General features: G+C 43.2%; 1 protein-coding gene across 2 annotated transcripts in view; it reads left to right on the top strand.

Annotated features, from left to right (window-relative positions):
• Positions 1-19,605, top strand: part of IQGAP1 (IQ motif containing GTPase activating protein 1) — a 100,580-nt gene that overhangs the window by 30,469 nt on the left and 50,506 nt on the right. For both annotated transcript variants that reach the window (XM_036355820.1, XM_036355821.1), the window contains exons 3-5: positions 5,091-5,247; positions 7,265-7,342; positions 13,178-13,254. In XM_036355820.1, coding sequence (XP_036211713.1) covers positions 5,091-5,247; positions 7,265-7,342; positions 13,178-13,254 — 312 coding nt within the window. The remainder of the gene's footprint in view (positions 1-5,090; positions 5,248-7,264; positions 7,343-13,177; positions 13,255-19,605) is intronic.

Consider the following 19,605-nt stretch of genomic DNA (forward strand, 5'->3'; position numbering starts at 1 on the left):
TAGATTTTTTTTGAAAAACTGATTTAAAATATGTATATAACAGCTTTATAAATGTAGTCTAAATATGAAAGGGATACAAGAATTTTTTATGAGAGCCCTGGCTGTGTAGTTCAGTTGATTAGAGAGTCATCCTGATATGCCAAGGTTGCAAGTTCTACCCCCAGTCAGGGCCCATAAAAGAATCAGCCAATGAATGCATAACTAAGTGGAACAACAAATCGTTGTTTCTCTCTTTCCCTCCCCTTTCTTCTCTCTCTCTCTCACAAATCAATCATAAAAAAATAATTATTTATGAGAATTATTATGTAATTATATGCAAGACAGGCTTTTATATGAGCACTCATTGTTCACACTAATTGTGTCTACTTCACCCGTGTTTAACATTTAATATGCCTGTCTCTTGGTGCTTGATAGAGGAGGATGGTGAGTGAGGTCATGGACTGTGGTGTGGGACGCTTCAGAAAGTCCAGTTTCAGAACTGGAGCATTTGTTAGTGAGTGCTCAGTAGGTGGGAGCTGTCATTTTTCAGAGGCAGTATATTGTAGCACTGGAGTTTAGGCTTTAGAATCACACCAGCTTTGGTTCAAGAGTGAGCTTAGCCTGTCCAGTCTGACTCAGTGGTTGAGCGTTGACCTATGAACCAGGAGGTCATGATTCGATTCCTGGTCAGGGCACATTCCTGGGTTGCAGGCTGGATCCCTAGGCCTGGGAGAGGGGGGCGGGGGGGGGGATGGGGCGTGCAGAAGGCAGCCAATCAGCGATTCTCATCATTGATGTTTCTATCTCTCCCTCTCCCTTCCTCTCTGAAATGAATAAAATATATATATATTAAAAAGAGTGAGCTTAGCCACTTACAAGCTCGGTAATTTTGGAGAGATTATTTTACTTTTAGGATCGCATGGTTTCCGTATCGGGAAGATAAGAACAATATTACTGCTTCCCTTATGGCTTTTTGCAAGTATCAAGTGAGATAATTCATGCAAAGCATTTAGCTTCATATCTGCCATGTGGGGTTAGAGGTTATATTTTTAGTGTTACTTATATTGAAAATGAGCCATTGAAGAGGATAAAATGTTGCAAGTTTCTGTCCCCTGTTTTGAGAGGAAGGACTAAGAACTCTTCCCTCCGTTTTCTTCAACTCTTATGAGAAATACTGTGAGCAATACAAGGGTTTTGTTGTGGCTGTGGCTGTGGCTGAGCATCCTGATCACAGGTGGGTGTGCTGGTGTCATATCACTACTTGGTATGACATTCTCCGAACTTTGCTTGTAAGTGACTTATTTATTTTACAGATTTTTATTGATTTCAGAGAGGAAGGGACAGGGAGAGAGAGACAGAAACATCAGTGATGAGAGAGAATCATTGATCGGCTGCCTCCCGCACAGCCCACACTGGGGATGGAGCCCACAACCCAGGCGTGTGCCCTTGACGGGAATTGAACCTGGGACCCTTCAGTCCATAGGTCAACACTTTATCCACTTGAGCAGAACCGGCTAGGGCATAAGTGACTGATTTGTTAGAACATCTGTACCTGTAGAAACATTTGTACTTGAAGAAAAATGTGAAACTCCCACATTGTGGTCAGAGTGATTTTCTGAAACCTAGACCTGCCCAGGTCATCCCCCTTTTAAAACCCTGCAGTGTCCCCCATGACTAGGATGAAAGAAACGTTTCATAGCCTGACAGACAGGCCTTGCACCATCCAGCCCGCTGACTTCTTCATCGTCCCCTCCTAGCGTTCCCCTTGCACTTTACCTCCCAGCAATGGCGTCAGAATGGACTGCGATGGTTTGGGAGCATTGGGACATTAAAGAGAGAGGGAGTGCCGAAACCGGTTTGGCTCAGTGGATAGAGCGTCGGCCTGCGGACTGAAAGGTCCCAGGTTCGATTCCGGTCAAGGGCATGTACCTGGGTTGCGGGCACATCCCCAGTGGGAGATGTGCAGGAGGCAGCTGATCGATGCTTCTCTCTCATCGATGTTTCTAACTCTCTATCTCTCTCCCTTCCTCTCTGTGAAAAATCAATAAAATATATTTATTAAAAAAAAAAAATAAAGAGAGAGGGGGTGGGAGGTGAGGGGAGTGGAGGAGTTAGTGTAGACTAGATCTTTAATGAGCTTCCCAACCAGATTCTATGAATAGAAGACAGTGTTAAACGTGAAAACTGGTAAAAAGTTGTGTGGCCAATGCTTTTTCTTTTGTGCATGGATTATTATTACTTTTTGTACTTAAATAAAAAAATAAATTGATTCCAGAGAGAGGAAGGGAAAGAGAAACCCCAAGCAGTTGCTCCCTCACGCGGCCTGACTGGGGATTTAAACCTTAACCTGGATTTGTGCCCTGACTAGGAATCAAACCCACCACCTTTTGGTGTTCAGGATGATGCTACCCCAGCAGGCTGAAGATTTTATTTTTTATTTCAGCTTTATTGAGGTATTATTAGCATACAAAATTATAAGACATTTTAAGTGTACATTCTCGTGACTTGTTATACGTACACATTGTGAAAGGACCATCTAGTTAATTAACATATCCATCACCTCACATATTTATTTATTTTAGTAAAGACATTTATTTATATTCTACTCTCCTAGCAGATTTCACTTATAAAGCACAGTGTTCTCAGCTGTACTCACCATGTGTTATGTATTTGAGGTTTGTACTCTTCTACCAAACTCTCCCTATTTCTCATATTCCTGGAACCACTTTTCTATTATTTCTACGAGATTTTTTTTTTTGCGTTGTTTTTTAGATTGCACATAGAAGCGATACCATGCAATATTTGTCTTTGGCTTATTTTACTTAGCATAATGCCCTCAAGTTCCATCCATGTTGTCACAAATGGCAGGATTTTCTTTCTCATATCTGAATATTTTGTTTCACACACACACACACGCACACGCACACGCACACACACACACACCTTTATCCATTCATATGTTGATGGACAGTTAGGTTGCTTCCATATCTTGGCTATTGTGAATAATGCTGCAATGAAGAGGGGAGTTCACACCTACCGTTGATCTCCAGGTTTCGTTTCACTTCCTTTGACTGTACACCCAGAAGTGGGATGCCCGGGTCCTATGACAGTTCTGTTTTTAATTTTTTTTGAAGACCCTCCCTGTTCCTTCTGAGTGGCTGCACCAATTTACAGTCCCACCAGTAGTGCATAGCGGTTCTCTTTTCTCCACATCCTCCCCACCACTTGGTACTTCTTGTCTTTCTGGTGACAGCCTGCCTGGCTGCCTCTCCTAGCCCTCTGACTGTCTCTCCCTTTCACCAAATCATACTTGGCTTCTCTCCCTTTGGCCTGACCCTTGAGTGATGTCCTGCGTCACTACAGGAAACGTCCTGGTGTAGCTGTTAATCTGGACGGTTTTACAGCAGTCAGACTAGGGAAAGCACAGAGAGGATTGATTGTGGGAGATGTTGCATGGTCCCTGCTTTTACTTGGATATGTATTTTTGGAAAATATATTTTTATTGATTTCAGAGAGGAAGGGAGAGGGGGAGAGAGAGAAACATCAGTGATGAAAGAGAATTTTTGATCAGCTGCCTCCTGCCCCACCCTCACTGGGGACCGAGCCCACAACCCGGGCATGTGCCCTTGACTGGAATCGAACCCGTGACCCTTCAGTCCACAGGCCAAGGCTCTATCCACTGAGCCAAACTGTCTAGGGCAGTGGTCGGCAAACTCATTGGTCAACAGAGCCAAATATCAACAGTACAACGATTGAAATTTCTTTTGAGAGCCAAATTTTTTAAACTTAAACTATATAGTCCTAACCTGTTTGGCTCAATGGATAGAGCGTCGGCCTGCGGACTCAAGGGTCCCAGGTTCGATTCCAGTCAAGGGCATGTACCTTGGTTGCAGGCACATACCCAGTAGGGAGTGTGAAGGAGGCAGCTGATTGATGTTTCTAACTCTCTGTTCCTCTCCCTTCCTCTCTGTAAGAAATCAATAAAATATATTTTTAAAAAAACTTAAACTATATAGGTAGGTACATTGTTATTAACTTAATTAGGGTACTCCTAAGGCTTAGGAAGAGCCACACTCAAGGGGTCAAAGAGCCGCATATGGCTCGCGAGCCGCAGTTTGCCGACCACGGCTCTAGGGCGTCACTGATTTTTGGGATCATATAGTGTTTCTTAGATGTTCAGAGGTTTCTGTGACTCAAAAAAAAAAAAAGGTTTAAAATCATTGCTCTAAATGATTTTTAGTTACATACCTTTCTGTTTGTAGAAAACATATGCAATTAAACTCTGATTTGTTGTATCTTGGGCTTCCCTGAAATCTTGCGAGAAGTGTTCGAGGGACAAAATACAGTTTTCCTTCCGTCTTTACAACCTCTTCTCCTTCTCTGAAAAGCACTGAAGAATTCATTTTTATTGCTTTCATGAGAGGTACCTTCAGTGTTTTAGCCAAGATAACTGACTATTTTGGCAACCCCAAACAACCATAAAACCTTGATCCCAGAAATTCACTGTGGGTTCTGAATGCTAAAACCAGAGAACTTCGGCAATGAAACAGTTGAGATGGTGGCTTCGGTTGCAAATGGTTTTCCGTAGGAGTCCTTAAGGAGTAACCTAAGGACTGAGGGAACGGATCCGAGATGCATGGGACAGTCAGGACCCGGGAGCCAGCTGGCTCTGGGGCGGCAGAGAGGAAAGTAGGGTAGAGAAGAAGGTGGCATTCATGCTCCAGAAGTTTTCCAAGTTCCCTGCCTCCGATCTGACTGGGTCAGGACAAGGCGTGTGAAATTGGATCTTTTACAAAGAAAAATATATTTTTTTATTATTTTCAGATAGTCAGGGAGAGGAAGAGAGAGAGAGAAACATCAGTGATGAGAGAGAATCATGGATCGGCTGCCTCCTGCACGCCCCTTCACTGGGGAGCGAGCCCACAATCCAGGCATGTGCCCTGACCGGGAATCGAACCATGACCTCCTGGTTGACGGTGAACTTGGATCGTAAAGGAGTGTTGCTTATGTTCACCTTCAGCCTCTCCGAGGAGAATGGAAATTAACCTTGATCCTCTGAGGAAGGCTCAGTCCTCCCTGCCTTGTCTCAAGTCCTCCCTCCCTCTGTGCAGGTGGATGGAAGCATGCCTGGGGGAAGATCTGCCTCCCACCACGGAGCTGGAGGAGGGCCTTCGGAACGGGGTCTACCTCGCCAAACTCGGGAACTTCTTCTCCCCCAAAGTGGTGTCCCTGAAGAAGATCTACGACCGGGAGCAGACCAGATACAAGGTGAGTCCTCCCGGCCTGGCGCTAGCACGGCCGTGATGGTGAGAGGTTCGCATGCTTTCTCCTGTGTACGAGTTCCTGAGAATGAGTTTAAGGGTGTTTGTTCCAACAAAAGTGGAGAAAATAGTGCAAAGTCAAGGTATAGTAGCAGAAGAACTTCAGCTGTTTGTATTTCTGATACATTTCTTTCGATGGTGGGTATCATGGTCCTTGTGAAATTTCTTTTTTTTTAATCCTCATCTGAGGATATTTTTCCATTGATTTTTAGAGGGAGTAGAAGAGAGAGGGAAAGACAGAGAGAAATATCGATGTGAGAGAAACACATTGATTGGTGGCCTCCTGCACGCACCCCGACCAGGGCCCGGGCTGGGGAGAAGCCTGCAACCGAGGAACATGCCCTTGACCGGAATTGAACCTGGGACCCTTTGGTCCATAGGCTGATGCTCTGTCCACTGAGCCAAACTGGCTAGGGCAGGGGTGGGCAAACTTTTTGACTTGAGGGCCACAATGGGTTCTTAAACTGGACCGGAGGGCCGGAACAAAAGCATGAATGGAGTGTTTGTGTGAACGAATATAAATTCAAAGTAAACATCATTACATAAGAGGGTACAGTCTTTTTTTTTTTTTTTAGTTTTATTCATTTCAAACGGGCCGGATCCGGCCCGCGGGCCGTAGTTTGCCCACAGCTGGGCTAGGGCCTTGATGAATTTTTTATTTCTTGGAAGGTAGCGGGAAGTAACTAGGGGAACTACTTTAACTTTAACCAAGTCCTGAGATTTGTTGGCAAATTATAAGCATTAGCAACTTTAGGGAAAAAAGCTCAACCTGTGATATTAGAGTTCAAGGTAAAGTGGGAAGGCGATCCAGTTTCAGAAAATGGAGATAAGTGAAAGGGTTTGATTCCTGTGGCCCACGGCCCTGAGAAAGCAGACTGCTTAGTTCAGTTGACAAGGACCAAAATTAGTCGTCTGAGAGCTTCTGTGGGGAGCCTTCCTGAGAGCTCTTATTTGAAATAAGGATGCATATAAAATAGTGGGAGATGGCAAAACCAACAGCCAGTGTACGAGCAGTTGACTGTAATAATGAGCTAAGGATGAAGATGTAATCAAGAGAGATTTTTATGTTCAAATTTAAAGGGAAACAAGGAAGGTATAGACCAGCCGTGGGCAAACTACGGCCCGCGGGCCAGATCCGGCCCGTTTGAAATGAATAAAACTGTTGAAATAAAAGACCGTACCCTTTTATGTAATGATGTCTACTTTGAATTTATATTAGTTCACACAAACACTCCATCCATGCTTTTGTTCCGGCCCTCCGGTCCAGTTTAAGAACCCATTGTGGCCCTCGAGTCAAAAAGTTTGCCCACCCCTGGTATAGACCCTAAGCCAAAGCCAAATTAAGATCTCAGATAGAAACCTATCTTTTCTTTTTAAAAAAAATATATTTTTATTGATTTCAGAGACAGAGAGGGAGAGAGAGATAGAAACATCAATGATGAGAGAGAATCATTGATCAGCTGCCTCCTGCATACCCCACACTGGGGATCGAGCCCGCAATCCGGGCATGTGCCCTGACCTGAAATCGAACTGTGACCTCCTGGTTCATAAGTCAACACTCAACCACTGAGCCACACCGGCTGGGTCTCTCCGGATAGTTTTTAAATGAGAGAAGTGGAGATGTGGATCTGGCTTTTTGGGATTGGAATGTGAACATAATGCTATAGACAGACCTTGAATTTAAGGGGACCTTGTAAAGTCTGTCAAGGAAACTTGCAAGAGAGTTTTTATTTAGTATTGTGTCCCTGTTGGCAACGTGTCTATTTTTTAAAATAAAAAAAAAATTTATTAAATTGATTGGGGTAACACTGGTCAACATGAACATATAGGTTTCAGGTGTGGGTTTCTTTGTTACCGGATCTGTATAGTGCATCGTGTGCCCACCACCCAAAGTCAGATCTTCTCCTGTCACCTTATATAAGGACCCCCTTCTCCCCCGCCTAATGGTCTTTTATTTGTTCTAGGCGACTGGCCTCCACTTCCGGCACACGGATAATGTGATTCAGTGGTTGAATGCCATGGACGAGATTGGCTTGCCTAAGGTAATTCACGTGATAGTCATAGTTCTGGCTCAGCTCTGTCTTGGCATAAGGGTTCTCACTCTACTTATGAAAGTATTCTTTATTTTCAATGGAATCTGTGGTGATTTTTAAAAAAAAGTACTTAAGATCTCTTTCTTCTGTTTCTTTTAGAAAATAGTTTTGTTCTTTTTGTTTTATATTCCTTATCCCTGCTTCACCCCACTTTAGAGAAATTCCTTGTGATATCATTTACTTTTACTGCATCAAATTGTAGACTTATTTTAAATTCACATACCATGATATTCTGCCAGACACCACATGAATTTTAAAGTATATAATTCAGTGGGTTATTATTATTATTAACAATGTTGTTTCATTAAAATTTGACTTTAGGAGAACAAAATAAATCAACAAACAAAATAGAAACAGACTCATAAACACAGAGAACAGACTGATGATTGACAGAGGGGAGGGTGGAGGAGAACTGGCTATAAAAGGTGAAGGGATTAAGATGTACAAATTGGCCCTAACCAGTTTCACTCAATGGATAGAGTGTCGGCCTGTGGACTGAAAGTCCCGGGTTTGATTCCAGTCAAAGGAACATGCCAGCGTTGTGGGTTCGATCCCCAGTAGGGGGTGTGCAGGGGGCAGCCAATCAATGATTCTCTCTCATCATTGATGTTTCTATATCTCTCTCCCTCCCTCTCCCTTCCTCTCTGAAATCAATAAAAATATATTTTTTAAAAAATAAAAATAAATAAATAAATAAATAAAATTTGACTTTAGGAAATATTTTAGAAATGTTTTCTTCCAGCTTCAGAATAACCAAATTTACGGTGTTTGAAGGGTCATTTTTTTAAAAAATATTTTTATTGATTTCAGAGAGGAAGGAAGTTGGTGAGAGAGATTGAAACATCAATGATGAGAGAATCATTGTTTGGCTGCCTCCTGCATGAACCCCACTGGGGATTGAGTGGGAAACCCTGGCATGTGCCCTGACCGGGAATCGAACCAGGAACTCCTGGTTCTTCAACCACTGAGCCATGCTGGCCGGGCCATCCTTGACTGTTTTGCTCAGGAGTCTGTTTAGTGCTGCTCTTAGTGAAATTGCCATTTCTAGCTACCCGGTCCCACTGGAACTCGTAAAAGCTGTGCTGTATTATCATTCTTACAGGCATGGCATCTTTCTCTACTACCCCACCCCATTCTTTGACCTAAGAATTCTTCTAGGAAGTTATCCCTCCACCATAATCAGACAAGCATAAAAAGATGTATATGTAAGGATTTTTCAGCCTTGCTTATGGTAGACAAAATTGATAGCAAACCACATGTTCCTTCACTAGGGAATTAGTTGTGATGCAGACAGATACCAGTGCAGCCATAAAAAAGGATGACGTTACTCTGTATTGACAAAGGAAGTTGCCTGGGATGTGCTAAGTGGAAAAATAACATAATAGTCTAAGGTTATAAGAGTTTATGTTCTGGCTAAGATGAGATCACTATTTTTGTGTAAAAATAAAGTGAATGTTCTTGGGAAAAATCTGTTAGGAAATACAGTTTTCATTTTTGTGTGATGGGATTAGGGGTTGGGTTTTTTTTAAAAATATATATATATTTTATTGATGATAGAGAATCATTGATTGGCTGCCTCCTGCATGTCCCCTACTGGGGATGGAGTCCGCAACCCAGGCATATGCCGAACCGTGATTTCCTGGTTCATAGGTCGATGCTCAACCACTGAGCCACACCGGCTGGGCTGTTTTTTTCTTTTTCTTTATACTGTTCTATAGGTTAAATTTTTGTAAACAACAAGAAAAAGTGAAGGGGGGAAAAGGGCGATGTGGAGTATTAGGAAGTGCCTACAGCCAATTGTAAATGCGTAGCACAGTGCTGAACTCGCTGTTCCATGTCTGTCGGTTGAATGAGTTAAATCCAGAGCTGAGTCTTCGCTGAAGACAAGTTTTTGTCCTCTTTTTTTTCAGAGCAGAGTGCTGAAGCTGTCTTCCTTGCACTCGTGTGTTTGAGAATTAGGCCCCACAATGTCAGGAAATGCAGTACGTCAAATTTTGACAGCTACTTGGCCTCTCTGTGCACCTGTAACTTCCTGTTCCTGTTTTTTGCGTGGTGTGCCTATTGGGCAAGATGACTTAACCTCTTTTGAATGGTACTAAGAGCCTTGTTAATATTTGCTGTTGCTAGGAGTAGTATTCTTATTATACAATGCTTTTTTGTTGTATTTTTTTCTTTTGGTTAATCCTCTCTCCGAGATATTCCTTCATTGATTTTTAGGGAGAGTGGAAGAGAGAGGGGAACGCAGAGAAACACCGATGTGAGAGAAACACATCGATTGGTTGCCTCCTGCACGAGCCCTGACCAGGGCCCAGGCCTGGAGGAGCCCGCAAACTAGGTACGTGCCCTTGACCGGAATCGAACCCGGGACCCTTCGGTCGGCAGGCTGATGCTCTACCCACTGAGCCACGCTGGCCGGGCTGAAATGCCTTTTTAATGATTGGCTTTTATTACCTTTTTTTGTTTACTAACAGTAGTGCGTTGTCCTGGACCACAGTTAACAAACATGGAAACTCAAAGGCTTTCCAGGACAGCAGGGCTTTCTGGGCTGTCAGTTTTGAAATGTCCACCCTTCATGATTTAGGCCCGGAAGACTTCTGAGTAATGTAGACAGAAGACACTCAGCCTGAACATGTATTGTTGGCCGTGGTATAACATATGATATATGATCAACAGTACATGTTCAGTATTTATTGGGATGTCTTTCCTGATCTCTTTATATGGTACACACAGGTTAATTATAGAAACGCACTGTGATAAATTTTTGGTTCTTATCCTTCTTGACTGTTTATTATGATTGGTACTATTGGCCACCTCCTCCATGAAATACTTTTGCTATTTTGAGTTTGATTTTTTTTAATTGTTTTTAATCTGCCCAACTAGTCTTCTGTTTTTTCAACTATTCTATCTTCCATATCCTACTAGTGGGCATTCCTTACGATGCAGTCCTTATTTGAGCCACATTCTCTCATTCTCATTTCAGTTATTTTTACTATTATTGTTAAAATATTTTTTTATTGATTTCAGAGAAGAAGGGAGAGGGAGAGAGAAGAGATAGAAACATCAACGGTGAGAGATAATCATTGATCGGCTGCCTCCTGCATGCCCCACGCTGGGGATCGAGCCCGTAACCCGGGCAGGTGTCCTGACCAGGAATCGAACTGTGGCCTTCTGGCTGATAGGTCGACGCTCAGCCACTGAGCCACGCCGGCCGGGCGGTTTCAGTGATTTTGAAGACTCTTTGCTGTAAGATAAACACGGTATCTTCAAGTGGCCATTTCTCCTCAGATAGCTTTCGAGCACCTAAGATTTCTCACGTCTGAAACTAAACCTCCCTTTTCCGGCACGTGGACATCCCCTCCTCTGTAATGAATGGGACCTTGTTATCATTTTCCCAGTTACCCGGGCTCCAAACCTTGGCGTCCCCTTGGCCTCCTACATGCAGTGATTCCCCCAGCCTCCCTCCTTTACTGGAAGCGCCTCTTTGATCTGCTGACACAGCCTGGCAGCGGCCTCCTGAGCTTCCATCTCCCCGCCATTCGCTGCATCCTGTGTCTTGTCTCCAGTCAGATCTTCCCGGGGCTCTGAGGCTGTTTTCACTCTTTGGCTCCAAAGTGAGGACTTCTCTGTGGCCTGCGTATCAGGTTCAGACTTGCCTGACTCTCCAGGGCCTCACAATCTGATTCCGTCCTACCTACCCAACCTTGCTTTCCTGTTTCTGAAATGTATTCTCTGCTGTTTTCGGGGAGGTTGGCTCACGGCGACTGGGATTTTCACCTTTCAGGGGAGCACATCCCAATCTTGGGAAGTGAGCACGTGGAGCTGGAAAAATTATCAAAAAGGATGATTCTGATACATCCCATTTCTGGGGTGTGGGGTGTGGGGGGGCAGCTCTTTCCAGTGGAGAGGCACGATGATTATGGGATGAGCATCAAAACAAAGAATTGGCCCTGGCCGATTTGGCTCAGTGGATAGAGCATCGACCTGCAGACTGGAGGGTCCCGGGTTTGATTCTGGTCAAGGGCATATGCCTGGGTTGCGGGCTCCATCCCCAGTGGGGAACATGCAGGAGGCAGCTGATCAATGATTCTCTCTCATCATTGATGTTTCTATCTCTTTCTCCCTCTCCCTTCCTCTCTGAAATCAACAAAAATGTATTTAAAAACAACAACAATAAAACAAAACGAAGAATTGAACACAATGTATTAAGTGCTGAAATAGATACGTAGTGCTGTAGCATCTCCCACTGCCTTGTCAGAATTCTTCTAATCACCTTATAATTCAGCCTTTCACTTCTCCAATCCTTCTCCCCCTAAATTACAGGTTGAGTCCTGTGTGGTGCCTCATTACCATGAGAATAGGTTTTGAACTTCAAGGCCATTCACACTCTAAAGCTACTCTGTTCCTATCCCACCTCATTCACAAATGCGTCAAGTATAGAGCTCCTTCCATGAACTTGGCGCTGGGCTTGGCATCAAAGATACAGCAGTGAGCAGCCCGGAGCAGGTCCCTGCCTTCATGTGGCTTATGGGCTGGTGGAGGAGTCAAGCAGATGATAGCACAAGCAATTGATTGATTGATTGTGCTAAGTGCTGCCAAGGAAAACGACCCATCACCCACAGTCCCATACTGTACACCGTCTATTCTAGCTCCTTCATCTCAGTGTTTTCCCACTTCCCCCAAGCAGTACGATATAGTGTAATGTTTGATAGTTTTTTCAGTGTCTAAATGTAGTGGTTTGCACAGACGGAAGCACTTAGTAAATGTTCTGTGGAATTCCTACGCAGTCTAGGCATGGCAGATAGTAACCAGGAAGATTACAGTCCTTCAAAGCCAGTGTTTTATTTATTTTTTTAAAATAATTCTTTATTGTTGGAAGTATTACATATGCCACCTTCCCCCCCCCCCCCCCCCAATCGGCCCTCTCCAGCCTACCCCACCCCCTACCCCAGGCCCTTACCTCCCCATTGTCTGTGGCCATGGGCCATGCATGTATGCACACAAGGTCTTTGGTTGATTACCTCCCAGCCACCCACCCTCCTCTACCTGCACTCTGTTCCATGCTTCCATGTCTCTGGATCCGCTCCGTCCATCAGTTTATTTTACTTAGATTCCGCATATGAGTGAGATCATGTGATACTTGTCTTTCTCTGACTGACTTATTTCACTTAGCGTGATACTCTCCAAGGTCCCTCCATGCTGTCTCAAAGCAAAGCCAGTGTTGTAAACTGGACTAGAACTTGGGATTGATTTGCCCATGACTGAGTCTGTAGTGCATAAGTCGCTTTCACATACCCAGGGACATTCAGTGGGTTGACCAAATAAGGTTTTTTTCAAATAGTGTTTTTTCTTTCTTTTTTTTTTTAAATATATTTTATTGATTTTTTACAGAGAGGAAGGGAGAGAGATAGAGAGTTAGAAACATCGATGAGAGAGAAACATCGATCAGCTGCCTCCTGCACATCTCCCACTGGGGATGTGCCCGCAACCCAGGTACATGCCCTTGACTGGAATCGAACCTGGGACCTTTCAGTCCGCAGGCCGACGCTCTATCCACTGAGCCAAACCGGTTTTGGCTCAAATAGTGTTTTTTCATTCTGTATTGTAGCATTTTATTCCTTGCACTACTTATAGTTAAATGTCTCTTCACCCTAATGCAGTAATTTGCTGAATGCCAACAATGTTTGCTAACTGTCCGACGTTTTATTTGTGTTATTGATGATTGGTGAGTGATCAAAACAAACCCAGTGGATGGATACTTACTCTGCTGCTTTTATTTCTCCTCAGATTTTTTACCCGGAAACTACAGATATCTACGACCGAAAGAACATGCCGCGATGTATCTATTGTATCCATGCACTCAGGTAATCAGATTTTCTTGGTAAAATAAGCAGTGCACAGAGGACAGATCAGTGGTTGCCAGAGGTGGGGGCTGAGGGATGGGTGAAATGAATGAAAGTGGTCAAAAGGTACAAACTTCCAGTTATAGAATAATTGAGGCCTGCCGATGTAATGTGCAGTGTAGTGGCTATCCTATAAAATAAAAGGCTAATAAGCAAATTGACCCAATGGCAGAACAACCGATTGGTATGATGCACACTGACCACCAGGGGGCAGACGCTCAGTGCAGGGGCTGCTTCCTGGTGGTCAGTGCGCTCTCACAGGGGGAGTGCCGCTCAGCCAGAAGCCGGGTTCACAGCTGCTGAGCGCAGCTGCGGTGGCGGGAGCCTCTCGCACCTCTGTGGCAGTGCTAAGGATGTCTGACTGAGGGCTTAAGTCCACAGGTAGTGGGCCTAAGCCATCGGGATGCGAGAGGGTGCAGGCCAGGCTGAGGGACATCCTCCCCCCACCACCGTCCCCCAGTGCATGAATTTCATGCACTGGGCCTCTAGTAGTTAATAATACCGTGTTGTATATTTGAAAGTTGCTGAGAAAGTAGATCTTAAAAGTTCTCATCACAAGAAAAAAAATTTATAACTATATTTGGTGACAGATGTTGACTATCATTTCAATATTATATCTATGAAATCATTATGTTGTATACCTGAAACTAATAATGTTGTATGTCAGTCATATCTCAATTTTAAAAAGCAGTTTAGGAATAACATCTGAATTGACTATGTAGTTTTTTGCCTATGAAACAGGGGTAATGAAAAAGGTTGTGCATTAGCTTCAGAATTTTTAAGTAGAATAGGAAACTATTATTCTAACAAAATCGTGAGAAACAGCTGTGTTTTTCTAGGGTGCAGGAAGAAAGGATTATTTATTTCCATAAAAGAAGATAATTCTGGTGTGAAAACATAGTATAATCTTTCATTATTGATCTGGGGTTTCTGTGAACTATGCATTTCCCACAGGATGCAGTCCCTTTTTAATTAAAATCTCTTAAAAATTACAAAAAATATATACATTTGAAACTTTTATTGTTTATCATTTTGTTTCAAGCTGATAAGCTGAATTACAAAATAAACTATGTCTTGATGCTCTTTAGTAGTACAATCAAATTTTGTCAACATCTTCAAATAATACCAGGAAATATCAAATGGTTGATTTATAATTTATGTAGTTATTTACGTCCTCACTAAGCCATTTGTTCATTAAATCAATTTTATGCCAAAGAAATAAATAGGAACTGAAACAAAGAAAAAAATTTTTTCACCATTTTATAGTAAACTAGAGGCTCAGTGCACGAAATTCATGCATAGGTAGGGTCCCTGGGCCTGGCTGGTGATCAGGGCTGATCGGGGGCCTTCTGGCTGCCGGCCGGGGCTTTCCTTCATTCTGTGCTGCCTCCTGGTGGTTAGTGCATGTCATAGCAAGCGATCGAACTGGTCGAACTCCTGAGGGGACAATTTGTGTATTAAGTTTTTATATATATAGATTTGGAAGATGACTTAGAATCAACAAAGTACAAATCGTAAGGAAGAGACGATGTATATGGAGGCTGGTTTAGGATGGGTGGGAGTAGGTGCTTATAATAGTATTTCGGAGTAGTCCCCATTTACACAATGGCTGTGGGACGAGAGGAGAAGGCAATGGGACATGCGTGTGAGAGTTTTTGCTCGGGCTGCTCATTTTATGTAGCATGCTGTATGCGTGCTTCATGTTAGTTATATTTACATGAATGTATGTATAATATTGACATTGTATAATAAGTAGCCTGTTGCCTTCATTGAGATCAAACATGTGCCAGATGTGGATTATCACCAGAACCCACAAAAGTGTGAAACCCACAAAAGAAAGACTATCCCTCAGGACTAGGGAATCTCTTCTGTGGACCATGGCATTAACCTCCTTTCTAGAAGGTTCCCTCCGTAGGCTCTTTCCTCCTGGTCCATCTGCCACCAGAGCTATCTTTCCAGAACAGCCCTGCTTATATCAGACCCTCCATAAAATATTGGATGGCTCCGTTCCAGGCTCACCTGCAGCCATTCCCTCCTCTGCAGCTGTGCGCCCGTCTTCCTACCCCAGTGCCATGCTGTGCCTTTGCCAGACTGCCCTTCTCCCCCTAACACCTCAGATACATTTTTTGATACATTTTTTTAAAAAAACTTGTTATCTTTCAGGCAGAATTAGCTACTTCCCTGCTTTGTGCTCCTCTAGCATTACTTTGTGGAAACCTCTTCCTTCAAGTCTAGTGCTTGTTACATTGTACGCTGGTTATTTGTTCTTAGATGTCACTTGCTTTTTGTGGACTCCTTGGGGGCAAGAACTGTTTCCTTTAATTCTTTCCTTATCTTTGTGTCTGCAGCACTTAGATGCCTCGCATATATAGTAGGTAAACAAAAAAAGAAATGTCCAAATCATACATTATAGCAAGTTTTCCTGCCCCTCCTTCAGCTGAAGGGGAGACTCTCTGCCCTATAAATAAATGTACAAGGGAAGTGGTACTTGCCCTTTATCAGATGACTTTATGTTTGTCTTGGCTGAGCCGGTCAAGCCTTCGCTCCATTCCCACTGTCTGTGAAATTTTATGATTTCTCCAGCTCATGCCTTCGTCTAAACTCCTGTAGTTTGTGGGGGGTTTTTTTTGTTTTTTTTTTTTTTTTGGTCTTTAGTTATATGTTATTTTTTCCATAATTTTAATCTTTCTCTCTGTTACATTATTAGCATCTTAGGGACAGAGGTCATGCCTTACATTTCCCCCCCTCCAGTGCACACAGCATAATGTTGAACAAACAATGGTAACATGAGAATTCTTTTTTTTAAAAAATATATTTTATTGATTTTTTACAGAGAAGAAGGGAGAGAGATAGAGAGTTAGAAACATCGATGAGAGAGAAACATCGATCAGCTGCCTCCTGCACACCTCCCACTGGGGATGTGCCCACAACCCAGGTACATGCCCTTGACCGGAATCGAACCCGGGACCCTTCAGTTCGCAGGCTGACGCTCTATCCACTGAGCCAAACCAGTTTCGGCGAGAATTCTTTAAAATGTTTCGGAATGGGTGATATCTAAGGGAATTTTCATAGTGTAGGAGTTTGACATGTGTGAGTCTGAGTGAAAACCAGATGCATTCTTCAGATTAAATTCATGTTACGCGAGGTCTGTCCGTCTATAACCTTGAGAAGGCCGTGCCTCCGAAGGGGACCTGAACTTGGCAGGCCCCGCTGGCGAATTCCTCTCTGCCAGCTCTTAGCCACTCGTCCCTGCAGTGTGACCTGGGTCCCAGGTCCTCAGTTTCTCCGAAATGGAGATGAAGAGTTAACTGTGCCTTTCTAATGACGGAGGCCGGAGTCCGAAGAGAAAGGGAGGAAGTCTGCTATTGTTCGCCATTTCTCTTCAGCGTGCAGTCCGTGCTTAGAAAGTATAAACAGAGCAGTGCGTTCTGCTTGGCGGCTTCTGATTTCTTTCCTCCCTTAATAGTGATTTTCCCAGAGGGTGGCGTTGGCAACACTTGATAATATGTAGGAAGCGTGTGTCCCTGCTGGGAGCCTCTTTCCCATAAAACACAGCCTCGTTCAAGGCAGGCTCCTCACTTCACTCCACTGGGCGAGGCACCGCTCCCTTCTGGGTCAGCAGTAACAGAGAAGCATCATCTCCCTGTGTTCTCCTCCCTTGCCCCCTCCCCTGCCTTTCAGTCTTGACTGGCATTATGCCAGCGATAGTCACTGTGTTTAGTCACCTGAAAAAATTACTCTTGTAGATTACATTCTACCCTCAGATAAGACCCCCATTCTCCATTATTCCAATTACAGGTGTATATGTTATCTTTCTAAGAACTGATTTTGGGATCATATCCAGTGGTTCTCAACCTTCCTAATGCTGCGGCCCTTTAATACAGTTCCTCACGTTGTGGTGACCCCCAACCATAAAATTATTTTCGTTGCTACTTCATAACTGTAATTTTGCTACTGGTATGAATCGTAATGTAAATATCTGATATGCAGGATGTATTTTCAGGGGTCGCGACCCACAGGTTGAGAACCGCTGATAGACCCACAGATCTTTATCTTAAATTTAAAAAAAACAACAACCCTAAAAGCCCTGAGAACTAAGTTTAACTTTGGTTCAACCTCATTTGTGGGCAAAATCTGATCAGAATTCATTGAGGTTATTTAGAATTCATGTACTTGGTATGATTATATGGATGTTTCTCTGCAGAAAAGTAATGTATTTGTTTAGGGGGGCTGCCTCAAAGTTTGCTGGGGTTTTATAATCCTGTGTACACTGTAAACCTTTCTGCTATCTGAGAAGTCCTAAATCCATATCTGGCCCAAAGATTTTAGATATGGGTTCGTGGGCCTGTACTAGATTCTGCTTCCTAATCAGCTGCTGTGTTTGAGTTTCAGAGCCTTTATTAATCATCTTTTTAAAAAAAACATATATTTTATTAATTTTAGAGAGAAAGGGAGAGAGAGATAGAAACATCAATGATGAAAGAGAATCATTGACTGGCTGCTTCTGGCTTGCTCCTTACTGGGGATCGAGTCTGCAATCCAGGCTTGTGCCCTTGACTGGAATTGAACCCGGGATGCTCTATCTACTGAGTCAAACCAGCTAGGGCTAGTAATCATCTTTGAGATTAGCATAGGGACTTCAGAGTTACTCTGCTGTCGGCAGAGATAACTGAAATCCGGATAGGCTAGCACAGCTTCCCCCCCCCCCCCCCCCCCGCCCCCGTTGCCGTAACATACCACTTAAATAGGAAAAGAGAAAAGGAAAGGAGATCTGAGCCCTGTTATAGGCTGATGGGCAGGGGCACCTAACAGCTTATTTGTAAAAGTGGGCGCAGGAGAGCGGGAACAAAGCCGGGGAAGGGGGGGTGGACCGTTAGCATTTGTGAAGCTCCAACTTTGAGGTTTAGTACTTTCGATTTGGGCAAGAAGATCTAGGTGGCCATGACGATTGCACCCATAGCTTCAGCATCTCCTTAAAATATTCCTAGTACTCAAAACGAGATCACGGAAAGATGGTACCGGGGCCTTACCTTCTCTACTTCTCACACGCTGGTGATGTTGTTGTAACACCTTTAATTTACCGCCGAGGACATTGAAAGCTAACACACTTCTTAAGGCTGTGAAGGTGACGTTCACTTTCCTGTTTTAAAGTAGGAATAAGAGGAAGAAATTCCTGGAGAAAAAGAACTCATACTTTAGGTAGAACATATTATGTGGGTAGAATATAGAAAGGAACATGTTATACACTGAGTGGCCAGATTATTATGACCACCCCGTCTAGTACTTCATTGACACTTCCAAAAATACTGAATATTGAAAACTTCCTAAGCAAATACCCTCAAGGTTTTATTATTATTATTATTTGCATAACTAATTCACTTCATTGTACCGATGGGGTGGTCGTAATAATCTGGCCACTCAGTGTATGTACAGGAAGTTAGTAGCTTTTCTGGTTTGGGAAATTTATTTAATAGATTGAAAATCTTCTGAGAGAGGAACCTTATATAGTTCCATCTTGAGCATTGTACTCTGAAGACAAGCACTTATCATAATATGATTTATACTTGTACTTACCTGAGAAAATTATTAGCTACTGTGGGTGCATAAATTGGAATGTGTGTTCAGAACATTTGTGGGGTTTTGTTTTTGTTTTTTTAGATTATACATTTTTTATACAATATAAGTTCTGAACAGTTCTGTGAATGTAATATGCATTATACATATTTCTGTTTAGATAATACTGAGGTTTATAGATTATTTGCAAACCATTTCACTGAGTTTCTATGGTTTGTTTCTTAGATACTTTTTGAAAAGTATATATTCTTATTGATTTCAGAGAGGAAGGTAGAGGGAGAGAGAGATAGAAACATCAGTAATGAAAGAGAATCATTGATCAGCTGCCTCTCGCACACCCCCTGCTGGGGACGGAGCCCACAACTCGGCATGTGACCTCCTGGTTCACAGGTCTACGCTCAACCACTGGGCCCCTCCAGCTGGGCTTTTAGATACTTCCTATATCCTCCCTTACTGCTGGACTGTCAATGTCTTGTTCATGGCCATCCCTATAAACTGTCCTTCTGATGTCTTCTCATTTACCGATTCTGATGTGCTGGGGCCTTACAATCCAGTTAACTTAACTCGGGCTTATGGGCATTTATTTATTTACTTATTTACTTACTTACTTATTTATTTATTTATTCATCCAGTCCCTCTGAGATACTGATTGATATTTATTAATGTACTAGAGGCCCGGTGCACAGATTTGTGCACTGGTAGGGTCCCTCGGCCTGGCCTGTGCCCTCTCACAATCTG

The sequence above is a fragment of the Myotis myotis genome, unplaced genomic scaffold (genome assembly GCF_014108235.1).
Source record: "Myotis myotis isolate mMyoMyo1 unplaced genomic scaffold, mMyoMyo1.p scaffold_m19_p_23, whole genome shotgun sequence".
NCBI classification, from domain to species: Eukaryota; Metazoa; Chordata; class Mammalia; order Chiroptera; family Vespertilionidae; genus Myotis; species Myotis myotis.